Source organism: Trichomonas vaginalis, chromosome I (genome assembly GCF_026262505.1).
Source record: "Trichomonas vaginalis G3 chromosome I, whole genome shotgun sequence".
In the NCBI taxonomy this organism is placed as follows: Eukaryota; Parabasalia; order Trichomonadida; family Trichomonadidae; genus Trichomonas; species Trichomonas vaginalis.
The window spans coordinates 20,019,903-20,045,476 of NC_067203.1; the positions used below are offsets into that span (position 1 = coordinate 20,019,903).

The 25,574-nt window shown below is 33.9% G+C and overlaps 9 protein-coding genes and 3 pseudogenes across 12 annotated transcripts, besides 8 other annotated features; 7 read left to right on the forward strand and 5 right to left on the reverse strand.

Annotated features, from left to right (window-relative positions):
* Positions 1-6,231: part of a mobile genetic element that runs on past the window's edge.
* TVAGG3_1017050 (organellar and viral DNA polymerase type B) lies at positions 953-1,513 on the forward strand (the record flags this gene model as incomplete). The annotated part of the gene is made up of 1 exon (XM_051254701.1): positions 953-1,513. One exon carries the CDS (start codon positions 953-955, stop codon positions 1,511-1,513), a length of 561 nt encoding a protein of 186 aa, XP_051080275.1.
* On the reverse strand, positions 2,082-2,455 carry TVAGG3_1017060 (uncharacterized protein; the record flags this gene model as incomplete). Its single annotated transcript, XM_051254702.1, has 1 exon — positions 2,082-2,455. A coding segment is annotated over one exon (374 nt), but the record flags the coding sequence as incomplete, so codon positions are not given.
* TVAGG3_1017070 (uncharacterized protein) lies at positions 2,480-2,752 on the reverse strand (the record flags this gene model as incomplete). Its single annotated transcript, XM_001326452.1, has 1 exon — positions 2,480-2,752. One exon carries the CDS (start codon positions 2,750-2,752, stop codon positions 2,480-2,482), a length of 273 nt encoding a protein of 90 aa, XP_001326487.1.
* Positions 3,258-4,833, forward strand: TVAGG3_1017080 (annotated as a pseudogene). The gene has a single exon. A coding segment is annotated over exon 1 (1,576 nt).
* Positions 4,864-5,322, forward strand: TVAGG3_1017090 (uncharacterized protein; the record flags this gene model as incomplete). The annotated part of the gene is made up of 1 exon (XM_001326450.1): positions 4,864-5,322. The coding sequence occupies one exon, from the start codon at positions 4,864-4,866 to the stop codon at positions 5,320-5,322; it is 459 nt and encodes a 152-aa protein (XP_001326485.1).
* Positions 5,370-5,606, forward strand: TVAGG3_1017100 (uncharacterized protein; the record flags this gene model as incomplete). Its single annotated transcript, XM_001326449.1, has 1 exon — positions 5,370-5,606. One exon carries the CDS (start codon positions 5,370-5,372, stop codon positions 5,604-5,606), a length of 237 nt encoding a protein of 78 aa, XP_001326484.1.
* Positions 6,232-6,251: 20 nt separating the features above from the next.
* Positions 6,252-6,708, reverse strand: TVAGG3_1017120 (annotated as a pseudogene). The gene has a single exon. A coding segment is annotated over exon 1 (457 nt).
* Positions 6,252-6,804: a mobile genetic element.
* Positions 6,777-6,804: a terminal%2Cinverted (terminal inverted repeat of Mariner transposon ID:TVAGG3_1017110).
* Positions 6,805-7,728: 924 nt separating this feature from the next.
* On the forward strand, positions 7,729-12,791 carry TVAGG3_1017130 (TPR-like family; the record flags this gene model as incomplete). The annotated part of the gene is made up of 1 exon (XM_001326447.1): positions 7,738-12,579. The coding sequence occupies one exon, from the start codon at positions 7,738-7,740 to the stop codon at positions 12,577-12,579; it is 4,842 nt and encodes a 1,613-aa protein (XP_001326482.1).
* Positions 12,792-12,935: 144 nt separating this feature from the next.
* Positions 12,936-12,963: a terminal%2Cinverted (terminal inverted repeat of Mariner transposon ID:TVAGG3_1017140).
* Positions 12,936-14,238: a mobile genetic element.
* On the forward strand, positions 13,032-14,158 carry TVAGG3_1017150 (annotated as a pseudogene). Its single transcript has one exon. A coding segment is annotated over exon 1 (1,127 nt).
* Positions 14,211-14,238: a terminal%2Cinverted (terminal inverted repeat of Mariner transposon ID:TVAGG3_1017140).
* A 171-nt stretch (positions 14,239-14,409) lies between these two features.
* On the reverse strand, positions 14,410-14,691 carry TVAGG3_1017160 (uncharacterized protein; the record flags this gene model as incomplete). The annotated part of the gene is made up of 1 exon (XM_001326446.1): positions 14,410-14,691. The coding sequence occupies one exon, from the start codon at positions 14,689-14,691 to the stop codon at positions 14,410-14,412; it is 282 nt and encodes a 93-aa protein (XP_001326481.1).
* A 1,643-nt stretch (positions 14,692-16,334) lies between these two features.
* TVAGG3_1017170 (ATPase activity, coupled to transmembrane movement of substances) lies at positions 16,335-17,681 on the forward strand (the record flags this gene model as incomplete). The annotated part of the gene is made up of 1 exon (XM_001326445.1): positions 16,335-17,681. The coding sequence occupies one exon, from the start codon at positions 16,335-16,337 to the stop codon at positions 17,679-17,681; it is 1,347 nt and encodes a 448-aa protein (XP_001326480.1).
* A 595-nt stretch (positions 17,682-18,276) lies between these two features.
* Positions 18,277-18,349: a mobile genetic element.
* Positions 18,350-18,680: 331 nt separating this feature from the next.
* Positions 18,681-18,940: a mobile genetic element.
* A 2,208-nt stretch (positions 18,941-21,148) lies between these two features.
* TVAGG3_1017200 (meiotic checkpoint regulator TSG24 family member family) lies at positions 21,149-25,297 on the reverse strand (the record flags this gene model as incomplete). Its single annotated transcript, XM_001326444.1, has 1 exon — positions 21,171-25,295. One exon carries the CDS (start codon positions 25,293-25,295, stop codon positions 21,171-21,173), a length of 4,125 nt encoding a protein of 1,374 aa, XP_001326479.1.
* Positions 25,298-25,574: the final 277 nt, after the last annotated feature.

A 25,574-nucleotide genomic window follows, 5' to 3' on the forward strand; every position in this document is an offset into this window, starting at 1 on the left:
AGAATTTTAAGAGAAGGTTTTGTAAAGTTCCGCAATGACTTATTGAAAGAGTTTGATTTAAACGTTTATGACTACGTTAGTATTTGTTCTATTGCTAACAAATTATTTGAGAACAGAGTATACTTCCCGAATGGAAATCTTTATGACCTCTCAAATAAACCAAGAGAATTTATTTCGAGATGCATTCAAGGTGGAAGATGTATGTTGTCAGATAACATGAAACAAAAGAGCAAAAAGAAACTCATTGCTGACTTCGACACTGTTTCATTATATCCTTCAGCTATAGCAAGACTTTATACTTTAGAAGGTATTCCAAAAGTATTGAAGGATGAGATGTTAAGCACAGAGTATCTCATGAGACATTTATTCGATGATGACCAAAAGGAACCCATTGGTGAAAAGTTTATGTCTGGCTTCTTTGTTCTCATTAAGATAACAGAGATTGGTATACCCAGACACTTTCATTTAATAGTTTGCGACCCTGAACTAAATCCAGAACTTAACGTTCCAAGAAGTTCAAACACTTGCTGTCTCATGTATGTTGACCATATAACATTACAAGACCTCATAAAATATCAAGGTGTCAAATGTGAAGTGTTGCAAGGATACTATTACGATGGAAACAGAGATATGAGAATAAGAGATGAAGTAAAGAAGTTGTTTGAGTTAAGGTTAAAGTATAAGAAAGAAGGAAACCCCTTACAAGAAATTATAAAAACTCATTCTGAACAGCATTTATGGCAAAACTATTCTATCTCCTATTGAGTCAAAAATAACCATAGTAAATGACAAAGATGCTATAAGATATGCTATAAGAAATTACAACCATATAGTGAAGTTCGAAGGTTTGGATGGTTCAGATAAAACTATTTTCAAGCTAACGAAAAGCATTTGCAGACACTTTAACTTCTGTCCACTTGGTGTTAATATTCTGTCTATGTCAAAACGTATTATGAATGAAGTATTCTGTACTGCAGAGGACATGGGACTTCAAATCTTTTACCAGGATACCGACAGTATGCACTTATATAATGAAGACATCCCAAAGCTTGCAGCAGAGTTTAAGAAGAGATATGGTCGCGAACTTATAGGAAAGAACCTTGGTCAATTTCATAGCGACTTTGCAGAAATAACACCTGGAAAACAAAGTTTAGCTTATAAAAGTATTTTCTGTGGAAAGAAGACCTACATAGACTTACTCACTAACGATTTAAATGAAGTTGCATTTCACTGCAGAATGAAAGGTGTAAAACAAGATGTTATTGCTTTAACCGCTAATGAAATGTTTCCTGAAGCTATACAATGCTATTACAATGAAGATAAGAACATTCACATACCTGTTGGAACATATGACAAAGACTCTGAGTTCAGTTTAATGAAACTTTACAAAGCACTTCATGATGGTCAAGAGATTGCATTCGACTTATGTAAGTCATGTCAACCTTGCTTTGCTGAAAAGTTCAACTTTTCAATAACGACTAAAACAAGCTTTATTCGTAAGTTGAAGTTCTGAGGTCATGGGCTTCGCCCTTGCCGCTAGCGGCTTATTTTTGTCAGCAATGAGGTCATTCGTGATAAAAATAAAGCTAGCGTAGATTTTACAATACTGCGATGGTAGAGTTTAAGAGTTGTGCTTCAATGTAGAGACAGTCCTTATGGTCTGGAGGCAAGAACACTGGACATTTATGGTCATGAGTGGAGAACATGTCTATCCAAAACTCACGATTGAAGCCAGTTAATTTATAGTATTTAGGGTTAGGAATGGTGAAGTTCTTGTATGACCAATGAACTCATTTTCAACTCCTTTACTTAAGTTTGAATATAATATAGCTTGCTTTCTATCCCAAATGCCAGGTGTTACAATCTTTGAAAATTCATTTTTCCTCGGAAGCATTGCATCATAATTGAAAACATTCTTAAAATCATCACTTGGTTCGGAGATTTGAAATCTTATACGTAATGGATTTTTTTTCTCTTTAGCGACTTCATTGAATGGTGAGAATACAATGAATTGACAGTCATGAGTTCCATCTTCATTTTCATTAAATTCATAATGAAAGTCTATAAGTTGTGGCTGACTACCTTCTTCTTTCAGTTGTGCAAGAAACTCACGTAAAGGCTGTAAAGTTTGTACTTCAATGTTGAACTTTTTCTCGAACATCTCATTAAATGAAATCATACATTGCAACAATGTTGTATCGTCTTTAAAGTATTTGTATATGTGAATGTTTTGGGCGCTTAAAGACTGTTCGTCATTTTCTATCTCGACTTGAAGTATAAAGTCAACCTTTCTGAAAGCACGTGTTATATACATAGATGTTATGCCAATGTACTTCTCTTCATTTATGTTCACAATCCAGTCTGTTGGAAACTTAAACGTTACTCTGTTCCCCTTTATTTTGACGTCAGGGTTTTCACTACTGAACGCAACAGATAAAGGTATTTGTCTATACATTTAGTTTGGATAAAAATAAACCATTTACTCTTTCTTTGCTTCAGCTTCCTTTGCTTTTTGTTCTTTCTTTGCTTCAACTTCTTCTCTAGCTTTCTTCGCCAGTAGTCTTGGGTTCTTTTGTCTTCCAGCAGCTAATGCAGCAAGTTGTTTTTCACTAAGTTTTCTCTTTGGTCTCTCTGGCTTTTGTTCTTGTTTTTGTTCCTTCAGTTCGGATAAAATTTGCTCACGAATTTCTTTCTTCAATGCTTCAACATCTATGACACCTTGGGTCTTGTCCGTAGGGCTTGTCTGAGTCATTTGATTGCAGATAAAAAACAAAATTAAAACTTTAACCGATGTAAAATGAGCTTGTCAAAATCAGAGCGAGAGTCTATTATATTAAATGACGCAAGAGGAATACAACATCCTTTCTATTACGTAAGTCAGAGTAAAGATGGTAAAATATACGTAAGAAAAGAAAGGTACCATTAGCGAATGCAGAGAGCGACAACATTAAGGTGCATGGCAAGGGCGAAGCCCACGAAGCCCATATAAAACCTTCTGTTCAAACTGAAAAGTCAATAGAACAAGAAGAAAAGAAGCCAGATGTTCTTTCAATAACGAACCAAGAGCTTATTGCAAAGTTCGTGAATTTCATTGAAAAACAAACCGAGTCAAAGAATCCTGACCGCCAGTGAAAGAAGTTGAGACAAAAGAGAATGTACAGTTCATTGAAAATGTCAAGAAACAACTTCCACCACGAATGCCAAGAAGAAGAGTGAGAATAATGAAGTAAATAGATATTTTTATCCGAAGTAAATACATGCAGAACGAACAGCTAAACGAATTTACTCCAGCAGAGCATATTCATCAGATTCGCTCATATTTCGATATCATAGACAATGCAGTTCAAATTGGTGACACTAATAGAAAATATTCTGACGCAAAGATTCCATCACAACCTGGAACTGCTAAAGATAACACATGGGTAACATTCAATCTCTCACCTCCTGGTGAAAATATGTTGGACCTTTACAATACATTCATTACGTATAAAATGGAAGGTCAATTTATTGTAGATAAAGAAATTGGTTCAGATTCCAATAAAACAAACCCACCAGGATTTTGGATTGGTTTCGATGACGCTTTCTATGCAGTTGCTGGATATCAAATCCTTGCAAATGGTCGTATCGTATATTCTCAAGACAACGCAAGAGAAAGAAGCATATATAACTTCAAACTCACAAACTACCGAACAAATAAAGAAAGTAGATGTTTTTTCAAAGACTCGACATGAAGATGTATGGAGTCATTCGGGAACATGCAGAACAGGACAAATTGTTAGTGGTCCAATTACAGCAGGAAAATCATTTGATTTTAAGCTTCGTTTAAGAATTCCTGTTAGAAAGTTTTTACCATTAGAAGCTATAAGATTTATTCCAGCTTTTGCAGGAAACATTCAGCTTAAAGTAAAGTTCAGTAGCGACGCATTACAATGCACATCTATATCTGTAAATGATATCATTGCTTTCAATCCAACTCTTAAAGTTGCATTTGCTTCAGATTCAAATCCACCGACAAATAAATTTGTTCCATGGAATGAACCATTCACTATGATAACGAAGGCAGTAGAAGCTAGTGGAACAGTTACTATTACAACTGTAACCCAGCAACTATTTCGAACAAAGATGGATTTTAATGAATGTTTCATTCATCCAAAGTCATTCTCTTTAGACCCTAACATTTATACAGAACTTGTAGAACATTATACAAACGAGGCTTTATGTTTTCCTGTTAAAGTTATGGATTGGATTCCTATGGACGGTTCATTCTCAAAGAATACAGATAGTTCAAGTGCAACATTTACAGCAGCTTATACGCCTATTAATGTTAAAAGTATTTGGGCACTATTTAGAAAGAAAGACAACTATTATGTTAATTTTGAGAACCCTAAGTTTAAATATCTTCAGCTTTCCATGGGAGCTTATGGAAATATGCCTGCAGAACCTGAAAAATCATATGGACCTGTATTTTATGAAATGGTTGCGAACGCTTGCAATACAAACAATGATATGATAGGATTTAATGAAGATGTTATGAGGTCATTGGTGGATGATGGTAGTGTGGAACATAAATGGGATAGCTATGACAACACACATTTCTTATGTGGTTTTCCAACAGAAGTGGACTTTTGCTTCCAGCAAGGTCAAACATCTACTGCTCCAATAACATACAAATTGTCTGTTAAAGGACCTATTGAACTAGCAACTGAAAACGTACCAAAGCCACTTATTGGATTTATGAGGGATTGTTGCTTTGCAATACAAGTAAGACAGTCAGGCATACCAATAATAAGACTTGACGACTATAACTTAGCAACTGACGACAGTGAGGAATAAAGGATGAACGTTTATTTTTAAAGCTTATAAATGAGTTCTTCATCAAGCTCTCGTGAACCTTCACCATCTATGAAACAAACTTTACCAAACGATTATGGAGCACCTATTGAATATTTCTTACGAGCTGCACAATGGCAAAGAGCAGTTTCACCAAGGTTAGGTGTTCCACCAGCTCCTGTCAAAAATAGCATTTGGTCAAGTCCTTATATAAGATATGGTCTCCCACTAGGTTTGCTAGCTACAGCAGGAGCAGTAATGATGTTGAAAAGAAATAAAGCAAATGTTATAAATAATACTGAAGTAGCTGAAGTTAAACAAACTCCAACACCTTCGTCAAAACCAACGCCTTCACAAGCAAAACCTTCAATGACTCCTGAACCTATGGAAGTACAAACTCCTGTTCAAAAGTCAACTCCTAAACCGACTCCAACATTTAAACCAGAACCTACGCCTCAAATAAATCGTAAAACTCCTGCGTTTCCTTACTGAAAAATAACGTTATTTTTATTTTATTTGAACATTTTTATTTGATTGAAATGACGACTAAAGTCACTGAAGCAATGAAACAAAAGTTTTTGGTAGAATACATTAAATCAGGAGCGGTTCCAGAAGGTTTTTACGTTCATACTATGAAGGATGGTAGAGTTCAGTTTAGAAAGATAAAGCAACCATTAGATAGAGAAGGAATTTTGAGAAAGATTAAACTTCATGAGGACAACATTGCTGAACTTAAGAAGAAGTTAGAAGAGTTGGAGAAAGGAAGAGAGTTATAAAGCAATGAATTCATGAGGTGAAAAAAGAGGTGAAAAAAGAGGTGAGATATCACCACTTCACCTAAATTTATTTTTTCACCTCTGACAACGTTTATTTTTAAGTTTATTTTTTAAGTTTATTTTTATATAAATGACGAAAACTATTGAGATAACAAACTACAACGGTCATGAGTTCAAGAATTTGTTCTTTGTTCCTCGTGAAAATACATTCTATCAGATACGAGGGAGAAAGGGTAAAGTTAGTTTAAGCATTTATGAAGGAATGAAGAATGGAAAGTTTATACAAGCATACGATACAAACGGTAAACGTGTTTCATTAGCTTTGTCAAAACTTACTAACATTTATTTTGACAGTAACTTTGACCTATATGAAGAAGAAAGTGAGTCAGAAGAATATGAACTGTTATGTGAAGCACAGCAATGGGAGGAGTTGCAATACTTTTGTAAGTGAGAACGTTTATTTTTTACATTAGTGAGTTCGTTAGTGAAGTGAAGTGGTTGGTGGTTTTGTAAATATTTAAGGTTAAGTTAGTGTTGTCGTTTGTGTTGTAAAATATACGTTAACGGTTTTGTAAAGTGTCAAATTCACAAGTATTGCGTACGGAGGAACGCAGTGCCACAGTACACAACTTAGGGATACTAACTTGCGGAACCCAACGTGTATACGCTAGTTTGTAGTTCAAATAATTGTGCAGATAATAACTGACTGTTGTACGTGGTATCTTTGTCATCTCCTCTATCCTTCTGAGTGATGCTCTTGGGTCTTCATCTAGCGCTTGAAGAATTGCTTTGATTTTTCTTTGATCCGGCGATTTTTTGTCAATTTTTATGATGGGCGCCTTTTTGTTCATGAAGTGATACATCCTAACATGATACGTTACAGTGGAATAGCTAGGAGCATCCATACCGAAGCATTTTACCAATGTCTCGTAGATTTTTTTACAGTCTTTGCATTTTTTTGCAAGAGCGAGGATGCTTTCTTTATGATTCATTAAAAAAATGAAAAAATCCCGCCAAAATTTCCCGCGAAACCGCCTCTTGTCTCAAAATTCATTTTATATCCCGGCATGGCGCCAAAATACAACATACTCATCATATACATATATTCATATTTTTTATTATATATTTATAATCAGCATATATCTCCTTTAATAGTCTCATATAGAGCGCTGTGCTAAACGCACCTTTGGACACCCTATATTTCATTCTGTACATTTATCAGAAACAAATGTGGAGGTAATAACTGCTTAGTGCATTATATTGGTGCTATTATCAATCATTGCAATATCATTTCAAATGAATGCTCTATTACATCAAATTCAAACGGTGTTATTTCTTCACACAAAACTTCTCAGTTAAGTCTACCTTGTGAAGTTATTATTCATGATAGTATTATTTCAAACAACATAAGATATTATCTCTTCTATGCTGAACCAAGTTGTTCAATTAAAGTTTCTTCTTGTTTTATTCCAACAAACACATATACCGAAATTAAGAACAGCAACTCTATCAGCATTGAATCAAGTGTTGATTCACTGAATATAAAAAATGAACACTTTGTTACAGGACGTTGTTATGGTTCCATTCCATTAAATAATACCCAATATATACCAGACAATTTCGTATATTTATCACGCAAATATTATAGACGTTGATTAAAACAATTCATATCAACTATTATTTTTATAATAAAGCCATATTCATCCTTTCCTTTATTTTATTCACCTTTTTTAATGTATATATTAATAAATATAAGCGGTCTAATTAACTTGACTACCCTTTTGAATGCTTCAAAATGCTGAAAAATATAATACAATTGATATTCTTAATTGAATCAAGTTCTTTCCTATTATTATGAGTTTAAATTCAAATATTTTTCAGCAATTTGCTTATAATTAGTCAAAATAATATGTTTTTAAAGATAAATTAAGGAAAAATTATCAAATTTTCCTAATCCAATAAATCTAAACATCTATTTTCAAGGATAATAAATAGAATCTCATATTCATGCACTTATTTACTTCTAAATGTAGCCGAAAAACTAAGTTATTATGTAAACTATTCAAACTTAGCCCTTAACGATTACAGATTTTAGAATTATTTTTTTCTGAAAAAAACAATTTTTCAAACGATGTCTAGTGGAGGGCTACAAATACAGCCTAAAGCTATCATCGGTTTAAGATCCACTGAAGTTGTTAATGATGAATTCCAAGATCTTTTCTCGGATAATAACGAGCCAGGCCAATTAAAGATCACAATTCAGGCATTACCAACAAATAAAGGCAGAGGAGGAGCGTCTGCGTTTAAGATACAAAATATTACGCAGTATAATCAGATTTCTTCACACATATTAACGCTCTGCAGCCTTTTAGGAAAATTTTCTTCACCTCCTCCATATAAAGACGCTCTCGATTTCATACCACAGAAAATGGCACAAAAAGTTCTTGTCGATGCACTCAACGAATTCTACAAAGATAAAAATTACGAAAAATTTTCGAGATCAATAAGTAAAGTCACAGCAGATAACATACAAACATCTGTTTTAATACAACTTAAACTTGTCAGCGCGCCATATGATCCCAAAATAAATCTCTCAGAATTCGCAAATAACGAAATGGATCCAAAATTAGGATCTTTATTTCATTGGTACTTCGGCTCGATTAGTGATGATCATTTAGCATGTTCCCATTACATGAAAGCCTTATTTGAAATCGCAAAATGCGCATCTTTAGCACCTATTTCGATTTTCTTCCCAGAATTTTCATACGATAATCTTTTATTCAAATTCTGCACCACATTAATACATCTGTTCCCTCGGAATCCGATTTTACCATCAGTTATCGAAAAACTTGCAACATTTTCTTCAAAACCGGAGCAGATTACATCGATTGAATACTCACCAGATTCAGCAGCTCCCGAAGATGATGACGATTCAGATTCTTTTTCCGACTTAAAATTAATTCAAAAGAAAAATCCTGCGACGGAGAACAGCTTTTCCTTTATAAAACTAGCCGAAAACGAAGTTACAAATCCATTAGAATACATTACGAGGTCTTCCGACCAAGTTGTTGTTTCAATGGATGATTCTCCTGTTATGATTACGTATCAGATCGAGAATGGCCAGTCGATGATGACACCAGACAAGTTCCAAGCATGGATCAAGTCACATTACGTTCCCAGGGATAAGCTAATCAAAGAAAGATTTCTTGAAGAATTATATCACAGTCCATTATCATCTTCCACTCCGAAAAAGCTCTCCCAGAGTGAAATTAACGGCATTTACCGCATACTCTACGAGCAGGATATTCGTCCTCACATACCAAAACAACCAGATTCAGATCTCCGAGCCCTCCAGTTACTTCCTGTCCTCCATTTCATCAATATCTACAGCCAGGAATTCTTCGGAAACTACGCTCCCATACAAACATTGCTCAGAAACGAATACATCTGCCATCGAGCAATAGAAACTGGGGATTCCTCGCAATGTAGCCAGGCTTTTAACTATCTAATCAGTCAGATACACGAAAAGCTCGATATTTGTGACATAGATCCTAATATGAAACTAAGACCAATTCCAAACCAAAATTTCATTCTCTCGGAACAAGTGAAACTAGTGATGTTCCTCACCGATATCACACTTATGTCCGAAAGCAGGTCCCCTTTGACCTTGTTGCCGTTCACTATGGCCGTTCAATACGATCCTTCGAAATATGAGTTCATTTCTCAACGAAAGAACCGAATCGGAGCATTGTACAAACTATATTCTACATGTGCTCTACCTCCTTATCTCATTTTCAGGGCTGCTTTCGCTCTAGGAATCGCTGTACAAGAAGCAAAACCTTCAATTGCGGTCAGATTCATATTTGAAGGCCTCTACATACTACTACGTGAATATCCAATGCTTGCAAAGACTGTTTGGGTCAATTCCGCTTTCTTTTCTCTTGCAGAAAATCTCGAATTATGCGGAAAGTACAGATATTGCGCGGAATGCATTGATAACACATTAACATTGACTCTTCAGTCCCCTAACCATGCAGCGAAGGCAGCAAAGATCGCAAAGAAGTACGAAGACTTACAAAGAGCAATTTTCTTTTATACTTATTCTGTGTCACTTTTACTCGAAAGAGGTTTAGCGATGGAAGCTATTTTTAGCTCCCAAATTCTTGCTAAAATATATGAGTCATGCGGCCAAAACGTTGAAGGAATCCAATTCCTTTCTTATCTGTTGAAAGATGTAAATCAAATTTCTTTGACAGATTCAACAAAAAGTGACGGAAGGACACAAGTCATCAAAGAAGCAGTTCGACCTGATACAATACAGCTTCTCATCTGCGCAATCTATTTATGCGAACTTTACTTGAAAGTCAACCAATTTTCCGCCGCAGAAACATTAATCAAAAATGTTGAAGTGACTGTCAAAAAACCAGTTGTCAAAAAATATTTGAGATACTTGTCAGAAAAAATCAACATCTCGAGAAACACTTTCAACGGGTTAGTCAGCATGCCAGACTTCAACATGCGTGGTAGAAACAGATCACAAACATTAGGAGGCATCTCTGCAACACAATTATCAGATCCAACTGTTCCTTTGTTGAAATCTCTGGCAAAACATTGTATTGCTAAAAATGACAAAGAAATGGCTTTGTTTTGGTCAGAACTCATCTGTTATTCATCTCTTTCGCAAGCAAATGCTGCAAAAGAACATGCTTTGGGTTGTTATCTAAGAGGTTTGGCTTTAACAACATTTATTGATGAAAGTTACGCGATGCCAGAAAAATTCTTTATAAATCACGAATTGACATTGACTGAACAAGAATTTGGTTCATTTTTGTCAAAGAACGAATACGATACTCACAAGTTATTCACTGAAGCATTGAGTTCCTTTAATTACTCAATGATTTGTTACGATAGATGTGGAAATCCCGTGAAATTCCTTGAAGCTCAATTAAGTTATACAGAAATATTATTGCTGTATATTCTTAAAATGAATGGCTACAAGAGAGCAACGATTCAGGAATTCAGTTATGGAAAACCAACATTTGAAACAACTACACCTGACAAACAGCCATTTTGTTTGTTGAATGTTGCTTTTGATTCCATAACTTTAACGACATCAAACATCATTGAGCACTTGCAAATGCAATGTCACGCGATAGATAAACTCGTGAGAACATTGATGGATCCTGTATTGATTATAAGATCGCAGATTGTCAATGGAATGTTCATGCAGTTTAGAAAGAAAACTCATTACGCTGAAACATATTTTAATTATGCTTTCACGAATTTGAAGAAATATTTCTTCGATGAACATCATTTTATTATAAGAGATGTTGGATTCTTCATGGGTTGGATGATGAGAAGAATATTAAGGAATTTAATCACTTTGTTGTTGACTTTTAATTCTGAGTTTATCAACAAACATTTGATTGTTTTCGACATGTTTAATGATATGGAAAGTTTCTACGCAAACCAACATAGAATGGTCAGATACTCTCCAAAGATAAACATCATCGAAACACTCGAAGTACAGTCTTCTATCACTAAACTCGGCAATCCAAGATTCCCTGATTTCATGCACATAATTAAGGAATACTGCAGAAATTATGATCCGAATTCTTCTCACGACAGAAGATACGGATCGAAAGAATGGGAATTGCTGAATTTGATAAAGATGAATCGATCAAATGTCAGGTTGTTTACTCAGAACAGACTCAGCGAAGACCAAGTCTACGAAAGCAATAGAATTGGTTGCATGCAAATGGAAGAAATTACTGAATCTATAAGAAAAGAAAATGAATGTCAACATTTGACAGAATTGCCACCACATTCAATTGAAACTTCTGTTTTCATTATCGCTGTTAATGGACAAATAATGACATACATTCCTGTGAATGGACAGAAGAAAGTCCTTAAGTTGAAACAAGGTGAAGATGGAACATTTGTTTTGGATTGTTTGACTGATAATTTCAACTTTTCTTCTTCCATTTTCAAGTCTTCTTTCTTGGAAGCTGTTGCGAATTTGATTGTTTCTGTTCCGAATATCCCTGTTTCTTATAAATTCGGACACAGATTTGCAGAAGAATGCGTCAAGTTCGGAACATTTTTGTTTGGAGAAATTCCTTTCTTGCATGAATTGGAAGAAGAAGAAATAATTCCAGATGATTCCGTTTTCGAAGGAAGTGAGAAACTCAAGCTTGATACAAGAGGATCTTTAGTTTCTTTGAACACAACTAAAAGGCCATTAGTTGTTATTTCTTCTCCTTCTTTGAATTTCATTCCTTTCGAGTTGATGTTTCCGAAACTGACTGTAATAAGAAGCACTGGTTTCTTCAAGGCTTTCAGAAGAGAAAACGCTCCAAAAGGTATCCAAAGAGTCGCAGTTTTGAAGTGGAGAACAGACAGCGACAAATACGGAGTAATTTCTTGTGTCAGATCCAATGAAAACATCAGAAACATGTTGCATACATTGGGATGCCAAAGAAATCCAAAGATATGGGTTGGAGATTCTGAAAGAATGTTCAGTTTCCCATTTGCTCTTTTCGATCCTTTGAGGACAACAAGCAAATACGCTGAGAAATATCAGTTTTGCGATATTTATCCAATAATTTTCGAGGATTACGACAGTGAAATTATTTCACGCGAAAGTCCTTTGTTTGTTTTCTCTTACGCTGATTTGAGTGAATGGTCTCCTGTTGTTGATGAACTCGTCAACGCATCTCCTTCTTCTTCTTTCATGTTCATTCCTGCTCCTTACATTGTTCACGCATTCAACATAATGAATGACGTTTTCAAGAGACATCAGAAACGAATTTGTTTTGTTGAGAAGAACAATAACAACAATCTACAGCTGTCTGACCACACCAAACTCGTTCGTAATACATTCCAGTTTGTTTCAACTTTGCAGAGAACATTGATCTCCAAGTTGAAAGTTCCAATTTCAATCATTTGTCCAACAAGAGATTATGTTGAATAATTTCTTTACTTTGTTTATTTATATTAATTTTTGTTGAATAAAATTATTTTAGTATACTTCAAAATATGAATATTTATGAATTTGGAATGATATGTATATAAAAGTTAAATGAAAGAAACCACTGTCATGAAAAAGAATTTGCTTTATTGGGAGATCCAAAAATGCCCCCTTTTTATTTAAAATGAAATTGTCAATGCGAATCCCATTTATTAATTCTATAAATGGGTAAAAAGAAGTGCCTTGAATTTGATTCTCTATTATATACAATGTGAATGATGTACTTTCTATAATGGTATCAATCGATTGATGAAAAATCGAAAATTGTTAAAACATTCATCTCGAACAGTATTAATGTATAGGGTGTCCAAAGGTGCGTTTAGCACAGCGCTCTATATGAGACTATTAAAGGAGATATATGCTGATTATAAATATATAATAAAAAATATGAATATATGTATATGATGAGTATGTTGTATTTTGGCGCCATGCCGGGATATAAAATGAATTTTGAGACAAGAGGCGGTTTCGCGGGAAATTTTGGCGGGATTTTTTCATTTTTTTAATGAATCATAAAGAAAGCATCCTCGCTCTTGCAAAAAAATGCAAAGACTGTAAAAAAATCTACGAGACATTGGTAAAATGCTTCGGTATGGATGCTCCTAGCTATTCCACTGTAACGTATCATGTTAGGATGTATCACTTCATGAACAAAAAGGCGCCCATCATAAAAATTGACAAAAAATCGCCGGATCAAAGAAAAATCAAAGCAATTCTTCAAGCGCTAGATGAAGACCCAAGAGCATCACTCAGAAGGATAGAGGAGATGACAAAGATACCACGTACAACAGTCAGTTATTATCTGCACAATTATTTGAACTACAAACTAGCGTATACACGTTGGGTTCCGCACAACCTTAATTCAGTTCAAAAAAAATCTAGAGTCCAATCTTCGAAAGAGCTCCTCTCTATATTGGCTGCGTATCAATCCAAGAAGTTTCGCTTTTTAGTAACAGGGGACGAGTCTTGGTTTCAATATGCAACAGAAGCCAAAATCATGTGGATCCCGAAGGATGAAAATCCGCAAACATTCCCGAAGAAAAAAATTGACACACCAATGATGATGTTGTCGGTTTTTTGGGGCGTGAATGGCATCATCGCAATTGATATTCTTCAAAAACCTAATACGATGAATGCTCAGTATCTAATTGACAATGTTCTTACTCAAATTATCAATTCTGATGAGTTTGAGAAATCCAAACAACAAAAACAAAAGTTTGCAATTCATTTTGATAATTCAAGAGTTCACAAAAGTCATAAGGTAATGAATTACTTGGTGGAAAACAATGTCAAAGTTGTTCCAAACCCAATTTATTCACCTGATATTGCACCCTCTGACTTTTATTTATTCGGCACGCTAAAAAAGAGAGCTGAAGGACGCGAATTCGCGAGTCCAGATGATCTTGAAAATTTTGTAAGAGAGCAATTTGAGCAATTTTCTCATGATGATTTAAAGCGTGTCTTTCAAGCCTGGATCGATCGCTGCGAACGCGTGATTGAATCCAATGGTGATTATATTTAAATAAACTTTATATATATGTAACTTGTTTATTTCTATTCGCAGTATTCAGGTTTGTGCTAAACACACCTTTGGACACCCTATATCATTCAAATATTTCATATCAAATACATCAGATAACATCGGTATCGGAAATTATAATTTGGCCATTATAATATAGTTGTATATGTTGATTTATAATATAGTTATAAGATATACCATTTTTATTCTGAATCAATAAAAAAATTAAAAATTTAACACATACCCAATAAAATTTATGATGCCAAAAATGGCGCAGAATCAGAACTACGAGTGCGTAAAGAAATGAAATTTGAAACAGTCATTAAATCTCTTTTGCATCCATGCTCAAGAATGTTCAATGGGTAATAACATTTTCCTGAAGATGAAACAATGAATGTAATATTAAATGATTCTGTTTGAGAATTTTCAGTATTGATAAAATCTGTTGTTCCATTGATTTCTACATCGTAATTATAAATATGAACAATTTTTGAAGATCCTGAGTAGAATGTGTTGTTTGCTATGTTTTGTTTCATGATACAACTTTTGATTGTTATTTCAAAATTATCATATCTTATAAATTGATCAGAAGCTAAACAGTTCAAAATATTTGTTAAATATATTGTAAATGGCTCATAATTGGCTAAACTGAGACAACACTTTCCCAATCCATGAATATTGAAAAATAATGTGTGTGATATATTTCCTTCAAAAACGGAATTATCTAAAAGAAAAGCGCAATGATTGTTCGCTTGACTATTAGATAAATTAACATTATCATTTTGATTAAATATATATATGGCCTCCAAAAAGGAGGCAGGTATATCCTTCTTCAAGCTTTCCTAAGTTTGAAAAAGATGATTGTAAATTTTAATTTACTTTCAAAGGATTATTATCGCCTAAGTTTGTAAATATAAAACAATGCTGTCCATAGCTTACAGAAGTGCAATTGTAAGAGCATACTTTATTTTGGATTATATCTACATGTCCGATGATTAAGATATTTGCGCCTTGTATTAATCCATAAGCATTCCTGACATTTCCAATATGGTTGGAATACAGAAGGGTTGATTCTATTAAGATTTTAATATTTGTATCGTTTTCTTGATAAAAATCAATAAATCTTGTATTGCATATTCATTGAGAAATCCAAGTAACAAATCCCTCAAAATTGAGAGCGTAATCCTCCCCCTCTCAAATAAACGTACATACGGGTGCACCCTTAAAAATCTTCAATTCTGAGTTCCAAATCAAATGAAAATGAAGAGTATTTGAAATTTATTGGGATGTTCAAAAAAGAATCTAAAATATTGAAATTGTCAGTAAAAATTAACAATAATGTGGGTGAGTTTTCATGCAGCCATAAGAATAAACACATCGGCAACCCATGTAAAATAATTGAGAATATTTTACATGGCATTTGCCGGCAAATGCCTTGTAAAACTCTCAAAAGTGTGATCCTTATGACTGCATGAAAACTCACACACGTTATTTGGAAAGTGATATTTATTGTAATTTCATTTATATTCGGCCATATCTTTATAATTGATTAATTGATTCATATCTCGCTGTTCTAAAATTAATTCGATTTTTTTTTAATTTATTTTAAGCCGATCGGAAATTGAATGCAAGCAATGATATGCAGATATTTGAATCATAGCTATTTTCTATCATAAAATATATTTGTTCTATCACTTACAAAATAAATATTAAAAGCTAAATTATTAAGCATTTCAAACGAACGTAGTTATTATTTTGTAAGTGAAAAATTTTAATGAATAGTTATAATTCCAAAAATAATAATTGCTCAATTAAAATTTTTGACAACAGTTGAAACTCCGATAACCATTGAATTTTTTTTTACATTGATGACAAAAAATGAAAACAATTAAATATCGAATCAAAATTAAAGTGTGATAGTGTTTGTCAAGGGAAAATATTGTTTCAAAATAGCTTTCAAAGTGAATAATATTGAATAAGTCCGAGTAACCGTTTTTTATCTCAAAAGTTGCGATCAATTTATTTTCTGAATATATGCAATTTTATTTAGTTGAATTTATGTATATATATATATAAATATTATAATATCCATTCAATGAATTTTATCATTTTCAATTTGCACGAACAGAATTTCAATACAAAATATATAAAATTGTTATGACATCATTTTATTTAAAACATGTTTCCTGAGCAATCAACTCATCGAAGCTCTAGTGAAAGTTCAGCTAGGAGGTCAAGCGAATATTCTAATAGTGAACAGATCAAAGTTCAAAATGATGACAAAAAATTCGCAAAAGGTGCATTATATAAAATGGTATTTGGAAGCTGCAAGAACATACTTGCTATCATCCCATCATTTATCAGTGGTGGAGGTCCCATTTTAGTTTTCTTCTTATTCGGCAAGATACTCAACAAATTAACATTTTATACCTTGGATCCAAATCCAAGTGTGTTTGATGATTGCCTTAAGTATATATATGGAATGATTGGCACATCTTGTGGCTTAGCAATTTGCAAATTCTTTGATAAATATGCCTGGATCAGAATTGGTGCCGAAATTTCATGCAAAATGAAAAAGGAGCTTTTCCGAAGTATGATGCAAAATGATGTTACATTCTTTGATACAAATCCAATCGGAGGTATTTTAACACTACTTGCCGAAGATTCTCAACAAGTTCAACAAGCATTCGGTACAGACAAGGGCACACAAATCTCAAATCTTGCACAGTTTATCACTGGCATTATATTTGCCTATGTTTATTCATGGAAGCTCGCTTTGATTGCTACAGCAATTATTCCAATTGCAGGAATTTTTATGAGCTTTTTCATGCCAACTGTTGTTAAGCTGGCTGCAAAGAGATTTGTTTTCCTTTCCAGATCCATGACAATTGCTGAAGAAACACTTTCGAATGTCAGAGCAGTTAGAGGATTCAATAGAGAGGAGGATGAAATCAAAAGATTCGAGCAATCACAGAATGAAACAATCAAGTGCGAGAGAAAAATAGGTTTATTAGTATCAGGAATGAGTGCAATTATTTTAACACTGCTTTGGGCTATGGTTCTTGGTAATCTTTATTACGGAACACACTTAGTACAGGACTCCCTTAAGTCAGATGGTACCTATGGTTTCGGCCTTGGTGATTTAATGTCATGCTGGGGTTATTGCATGTTCGGATGCATGGGTATCATTATGCTCCAGAGTTCACTTCAAGGTGAGCAAAGAGCTGTTGATTCAGGTGCAAGAATTTTCAAATTAACTAATACTCAACCATCTGTTCCATTCGATGGAGGAATAGAGCCAGACAACTTTGTTGGAGAAATCGAATTTAAGAATGTTACATTTAGATATCCAACTCGTCCAGTCAACGTTTTGAACAATGTTTCGTTTAAGATCCGAAGTGGTGAAATTGCAGCTTTGGTTGGTCACTCTGGTTCAGGCAAATCAACCTGTGTTCAATTGCTTGAGAGATATTATGATGTCACCGAAGGCCTTATTCTATGGCAGTCCCAACGGGAACTGCGGTAATTTACCGAGGTTTCCGCACACCGGTTCCTTTTTTAGGAATTTTTTAGATTAAAAAATATGCTTTGTAAATCATTTTTTGTAAATCGGCAAAAATTTGGAAATATTCTGACGACAATAAATCTGGGAATAGTATTTTAAATACGAGAACAACCTATTTAAAAGTGTTTCGCTCGATTTTGTATAATTTCAAATTTTCGCATATAGCTTTCCGTGAATTACCGTGATTTGACCGCCACATCAATAGTTTACGACACTTTTTCCGTAAATTGAGTAGTTTACTGCACTTTTTCCGTAAAATTGAGTTACGGGAATCCGTAAGATTACCGTACCTCACTTCGAGTTGAAAATAGCATTAGTATATAATAAATAGATATATTATTCATATTTTTGATTTTGAATTACGGAAAAAGTGAGGGTGAAAGTGAAGTGAAAAAGTAAGATATTTTTTGTTGAAATAATCATAGTTGTACAATTTTGAAACTATATGTAAAGCTATAAATTGAATAAATTCAAAAACAAAAATTGTTTATTCTTATTAATAAATTTATATTAATCAATATTTGAACAACCCGTAATTAAAATTGAATTCCATTTAAAATTTAATCCATACGTTAATTTTTAATTTGCTCGGCGAATGCCGAGCTTCCCTACTTCTCTTGTCATTCCTTTAAAAACTCTAATCTCATCGCACTTACAAACATCATGATTTGATGTATTGTCGAGAAATCTTAGACTTGTTTGTCATTTGATTATAGCATTTGAAAGTCATCTCGAAAATCGATTAACAAGACAATTTCCCAAACATCTACATACAAGTAGATGATGGTAAACCCATTAGAGTTGTTTTGCTATGATTCCTCCAATCTTATGATGAGAAAAATCATATCAAAACAGCTCTAATCGAATATTCTACACAGCTTAGCATCCAGCTAGTTCCAAGTAATGCGATTACAACATCAACGGCCAAAGCCTTTCAGAGTCCTTTAATCATTTCTTCTCATCTCAATGTGAAGTGGCCCCAAACGAACTACAAGCTGACGTTACAACGCATTACAACCCGGTTAATACGAGCATATACATTAGAGCTGCTTTGTTATGATCTCCCTCATTAATTGATGAGAGATCTCATTATGAAGCAGCTCCAATCGAACTAAAAACCTACATACAAATGAGTGAAAACAAACTCATTAGAGTTGTGTTGCTTTGATTTCTCTCATCAGAAGATGAGAGATACCAGAACAAAACAACTCTAATCAAACTTTCTACACAACTCAGCACAGTATCAATGCAAAGTAATGCGTCTGTATCGTTAACAAGCAAAGTTGTTTCGGGTCCTTCCATTTTGGAAGAATTCGGAACAACTTTGCGAATTGATAGTGTAAACCCATATACATGAAAGCGTGCATGCATAAAGACAGGTATTGTCAGCAATGACTACCTGCCCAGCTATAAGTGATCAGAGAATTACCATCTCAGGCTTTTTGAGAACGTTTCAGCCAGGACCCTCTTATGTTGACTGTGAGAAAGGCATCCTTTATCTGAAATAGATGCTTTTCCAACAATCAAATTCGAAGATCTTCGACGTTGTTGTAAAAAGAGAAGGAGAAGGAAAGAAGAGGAAGGAGAGGAAGAAGGAAAGGAAAAGAAGAAGAAAAAAAAAGAAAAAAAAAAGAAGGACATATTAAATATAATGCGCACTTAATAGTGCCGAGGCGGCGGAGCCGCCGAGGCGCGATTTTTTTGACCCTATATTACCGCACGGCAATGTTTTTCTCGATTTTGTACAGCCCTACCTTATTCTTCTCGATGGAAGAGACATCAAGGAATACAATCCACGCTGGTTACATCACAAGATTGGCTTAGTTGGACAAGAACCAACGCTCTTCTCAACATCTGTAAAGAGTAACATCCTTTATGGTGTTGAGACAGCTACAGAGTCACAAATTGATTCAGCTGCCGAGATTGCAAATGCTAAAAAGTTCATTGAAAAACTTGATCAGAAATATGATACATTAGTTGGTGACCGTGGTGGGCAACTATCTGGCGGTCAGCGTCAAAGAATTGCCATTGCAAGAGCTGTTATCAAGAATCCAAGAATTCTTATATGCGATGAAGCAACTTCTGCTTTGGATGCTGAATCAGAAAAGAAGGTTCAAGCTGCTCTCGATAATGTCCTTATTGGCAGAACAGGTGTTATTGTTGCTCATCGTTTATCAACAATCAGAAATGCTAACATCATTTATGTTTTCGATGCTGGTGTAATTGTTGAACAAGGCACACATAATGAGTTGGTTCAAAAAGGTGGTTTCTACTACAGGCTCGTTTCAAGACAACTCACTCAAAAGGGCATCATAAAAGGAAGTGAGGCTGCCAAGAAGAACAATGAAAATGCTGCAGCAGTTAACAATAACAGTGGTATCGCAAATCAACAAAATATGCCTGCTCAACCACTTCCAAATCCAGCTAAAAAAGAGGAGGAAAAGAAAGATATGAAGAAGAAAGAAACAAGTGATTCAGACTATAGTTACTACTCAGGATTATACACATCTGACGAAAATCTCTGAAAAAATAATTTTTAAAACAAATCTTTTAATTATAAATTAGGGTTATTCGTAAAGACTGCCGTATTTATAAATCTGACAACTTATTTATAAATTCTATGAATTTGGAGAAACCGCCAAAAGTGGGAACAACTACCAATTCTGAAAAACCGAAAAAAATATGAATAACTACCAATTTGGAATCTTCAATTAAACAATTTGGTTAATAGGTTCTGAGTTGAAATAGTACAAAACAAAAATATTCTCCACAGTGAATTATTCTCTCGCTAAAAGTATCGTGTTTTAGTTTTCACTTCTTTAGATATTTCGAAATCAATTCAAATTAAGAGTTTTGGCGTAACTACATTACCAATCAAGTCTCCATGAAATATGCGATATTTCCATCATACTATTTTCGAGAACTGTGATAGCAAATGAATTAACCTTAATGATTCATATTGTAAACTTCACTACTATCATACTATATGCAACTTAAATGTACAGCTTATTTCGAGCAGGATTAACTTATTCTTCTATAATGTAAAGCTTCTACTCTAACATGCAAATTTTTTCATACAGAAAGAATTTTTTTATTTTATGTGCAAAATTGAGTTGAGAACCATATCTTAACAATATCCTAAGGGTAAATGGTATTTAACATGAAACATTTTGCAAACATTTGAGAAATCTAAATTTTATTCTTTAAATAAGATTATACTAACAAGTTGCCGAATAAGTTCATGGGCAATGCATTAAATTTTTAAATCCATGTTTCGAAGATAATGTCTAAAGTCAATGAAGGAACTTTTTTCGACATTTTTCATAACAAAAGATATATTTTGGTGAAAACCTCTTATCTGCTTTAATTGATGAAGTGAAATCGTTGATCAATTAAAAATAATTAATCAATAAAAAATAATTGATCTAAAAAAATTTTTATTCTTCGATATTATATAGCCTGAGAAATTTCTTCTGGAGATAAATGTGGTATTAAGAATGCCAGAGCATCATCATCTATTATACCGATATCTGATAATGATGTTGAAGGAGATATTCCATAAAACTGCAAAAATGTTGTTACGCATTTTGTATCATGCAAAATCTTCAATCTTTTTGCCGGATCTGTTTCTTTAAAGAACTGGACAATAGTATCTGAATGATCATCCCATTCTAATTCATTGTTCAGTTTAAGCATTTCTTCTTTTTCTGATGTATTATATTGGAAGATTGGATTCAATTTCATCTTGAAAATTGCTCTGAGATTTTCCACATCATATTCTTCTTTAATTTCTGTATTCTCTCTCTTTTTGACCCATAATATTGGTCTTGTTTCTTCATCTTTAAATGGCATCGTTGATATATTGATTTTGTAATAGTTTTCGTCTTCAATCTGCAAAGAAATAATGTCTTCGAATGGTGGAAGAACATGAGGAGTGTGAATCTTTATTGGTTCACCATCTTTTAATGTCAATAATATCTTCATATTGACAATTTCATCATTATCTACATCTCTTACTTCCAAAACTCTTGGAACAGCTGCAGAATTAACTAAATGACGCATTGTTTGCAATGAATATTCATTGTCGCCGCAAGATTTAGCAATTCTTGGATAACTTGCCAATAATAGCATTGCACTTGCAGAGTTGGAACGGCTAAGAGTGAATCTTCCTTTTCCTAAGTTCAATGTTCCAACAGCCATTGAAAGGAAAGCTTGTTGACCACTGACAAACAAAGGTTGGCTTGTCATACATGGTCTTCTTCTGATCAATCTGACGAATCTTAAGAAGTTTGCATCACATGTTCCTGCAATGATGTAAGACATCGCGAGAACAACAGTTACTAAGCAAACTTCTCTGTGCATTGCCGTGCAATCTGTGAAATCAAATGGTGCTTTGTTGAAAAGAGCCAAACATTTAGCAATTGTCATTAATCTCTCATAAGCTTTGGAATTCATTGTTCCTGCAAATTTAATTCCGCATGCAATTGAGAAACCAGTAACTAATGATGCCAAAATATCTGGTTCTAATCCTTCAGGAACAATAAAGTTAATTGCTGTGTATGGATCAGAATCAATCAACAAAGATGCGCAAGTTCTCATCAAAACAACATCAGGAATCATCTTATTGATGAAATTCGAATCTGCTGGTAAATTCAAGGCATTTTGGACTCTCTTGTGATCAGTTCTCATGTATCCTAAAGCAAGAACGAAGATTGCAGCTGGAGCGATTGAAAAGAAATCAGAATTACCAAATGTAGCAATTTTTTCATTACTTACATCAGCTGTTTTGCTTCCTTCCAATATGATGCATAATCTTTCTCTTGTCTCTTTGAGAACAGGAGATTTATCGCCCATTCCGAGAGAGATAAGACCAATTGCTGCTCCTAATGACAATGGAAGTGTTGCCAAATCAAAAATCGCACTTTTTTCAAGAAGTTGTGCAAAAACTTCTGTTAAATGTCTGTTGGCAGAACATTCAAATAAGAAACCAATTCCGAAGATGGCGGCACTCTTTATCAATGAACTCATTTCGTAGTCGCTTTGCTGGAACTGTCTGAGTTCAGGGATATGCATTGTTAGCATATGAGAAATTGCTAAATCTCTTGTTCCGCGATATGAAATTCCAAGTCCGAAAACCATAGCAATTGCGTTGATTTCTTTGATATCAGGAGATGTCAAGTACTGGAAAATATCAAGTTTCCAAAGTTTTCTGAGCAATCCATTAACAGCAAATCCATAAAGAATTCCAGCACTGTAAGGAGTGTATTCTTTACTGATTGTGTCAACAATCCAACTGTGGCTTGCATCAGAAACTGTTAAACCATCAGAAACGCCGTTATTAAACTGAGCCCAAGTAGTTGCAGTGATGTTTTCTGCTTGTTGTTGTGCATTATCATCTGTATCAACAATTTGGGTTCCGTTTGTTGTGTATCCGACTTTGTTTAACTCTTCAGGAACTAATTTTTGTGAAGGAAGTGGTTTTACTGATCTCAAATTGAACATTCCTCTTCCTATTGACAAACTCCATTGTTTCTCAAGTAATATTCTTAACTTAGAAACCATCATTGATTGGTAAACGATATCATCTGTTCCATTTGGTCTTTCAACATCAATTGTTACTGGGAGATGCGATTGTAACAATCTTTCTACTTCGAGGAACCTCAAATCAGGTAAAATTGCTTGTGGAGAATTGAGATTATCGAATGGTTCTTTGATGTATTCCAATAACTTCGCGATATCATCTCTTCCTATTAATTTATAAGCAGCTATTGGCCAATCTTCTGGTGGAGAATCTCTTGTTAAATGGAATATTCTAAGTAAAGGAATAGAAAGAGCTGGCTGTAGTTCCATGATTTGTTTCAAAGTGAGTTTCTCTCTTTCGCTGAGAACAACAATTGTTTTCGCATCTTCAGAGGAATGAATTGATCCGAAAACATGAGTTACTTTCTCTGATAAACTGAATGGTGATGATACTTCAACCAATGACTTTCCTGAAACGCATTGGCTGCACCATCCCATTAAATCATGAACATCACTCGAGAAACTGTTTCCTTTATTAATATCTTCGATGTCTATTTCTTCTTCTGAGTTCATTGCGTAATATAATAAATGATTAATCATTCCGCAATGTTTTGCAAGTTTGATTAAAAACGTCAATATCTTTTTGCGATTTTCCTCTGTTCCTTTTCTGATTTTCATGTCTTCAAACAACAAATGCAAAGCTGTGAAGAAGCTGACAAGTTCTGAATCATTCTCAAAACTGACCAATAAATTGAATATGCTGTCGAAAAATGAGTCAGAATTTGTTAAAGTGCCGCATTCGCTTAATGCAAGAACAAAAGTTGCATAATATTCCTTAGAAACAGAAAGATGGGCAATTTCTAGGATAGAATTAATGAGTTTGTCATTGGAAATATTGATATTTGCAAGGATTTGTTTACCAGATTGGAATGTTAAAACAAATCTTTTTCCAAGCCTTGCAATATTGACGACATCTTTAACATCGAAGTGAGCTATCATTCTATTCTCTTCGAATAATGAAAGATTTCCATTGTTATGAACAACAAAATACATTAATTGGTCATAGGATAGGACTTGATGGGCATCTTCAAGCCATCTCATTGTCTTATAGCCATCAACATATGAAATATCAATAGCATCAAGGAATCCTTCATGAACAAAAATAAGATATTTTCTTGAACCGTCTGAAATCTCGCAAAACGATGAATAGTTCGTGTCTGACTTAAATTCAAAGTCATATAATGATTCTATGAAAAGATCTGGTGGAATTCCTTCTAATGTTGCTTGAATCTCTGATCTTGCTTGAGTTCCTGGGGAATTTAAGCCATTGTATTGACGTGGTGGTGAGAAAATTGATGGCGATCGCCTGAAATGTGGTGATGAGAATAAAAGTTCGCGACTTGATGTCGGTTCAATGAATTTATAAACAGTTGCAATTTCATTAGTTTTTGCAACCATGTAAACACGTTCATTTGATACATGTAATGGAGTAAACGCACTATCTGTAATGAAGCATAATGTCTCTTCTGTCTTAGGAATAGACGAAAGAGGTGTTTTTCTTGGAGATGGAGACATTATTGTAGCAAATTTGGGTTTAATCTTCTTTATCATAGTATCATTGAATGCAACTGGACGAATTTCTTCGAGTGGATGATAAAGAGTGAATAAAATTGGAAAATCGGAATATTGTTCTTGTAAATACGATGAAGTTTGAGCTCTAACAAGCAATATTGATCTGTGAAGAGTAAATATTTGTGATATTGGGAATGGAAGTGGAATCATATAAGATTGTCCTGAGAAAGAAAATAATGTGAGGCCGCTTTCATATAAAACAGCTAAATATCGAACTGAATCAACTGTACATATGATAGATTCTTTGACTTTTGCACTCATTGTTAAATGGTGAAGTAGGCATCTATTTTTTGACCAAATAATTTCATTCTTTGCCCAATCAACCTCAATACCATCTTCAAAGAATCTTGTTTCGATCATTGATGGATTACATTTAAGTCTTGAAAGTCCAAATGGCTCAAAGTTGCCAATGACTTTCAGCATTTTGGAGCAATATCAAATTTCAATTATTTTTCAATCGCAAATATAAACAACAAACTATATGATATATAAAAATAGTTAAATCATGAAATGAAAAATTCTGAAGAAAAGATGACCGTTTAGAAATTCGTATTATAAAGGAAGGTGCTTTGAAAATTGGATACAAATTATATAATGCAAGAATAATTGTTGATTTTTAGTTTTGATCGCAAATTTTTAAGAATTGAGAATAAAATTTTTCAATTCATATGAACAACATTAATTAACATTACCTGACAAGAA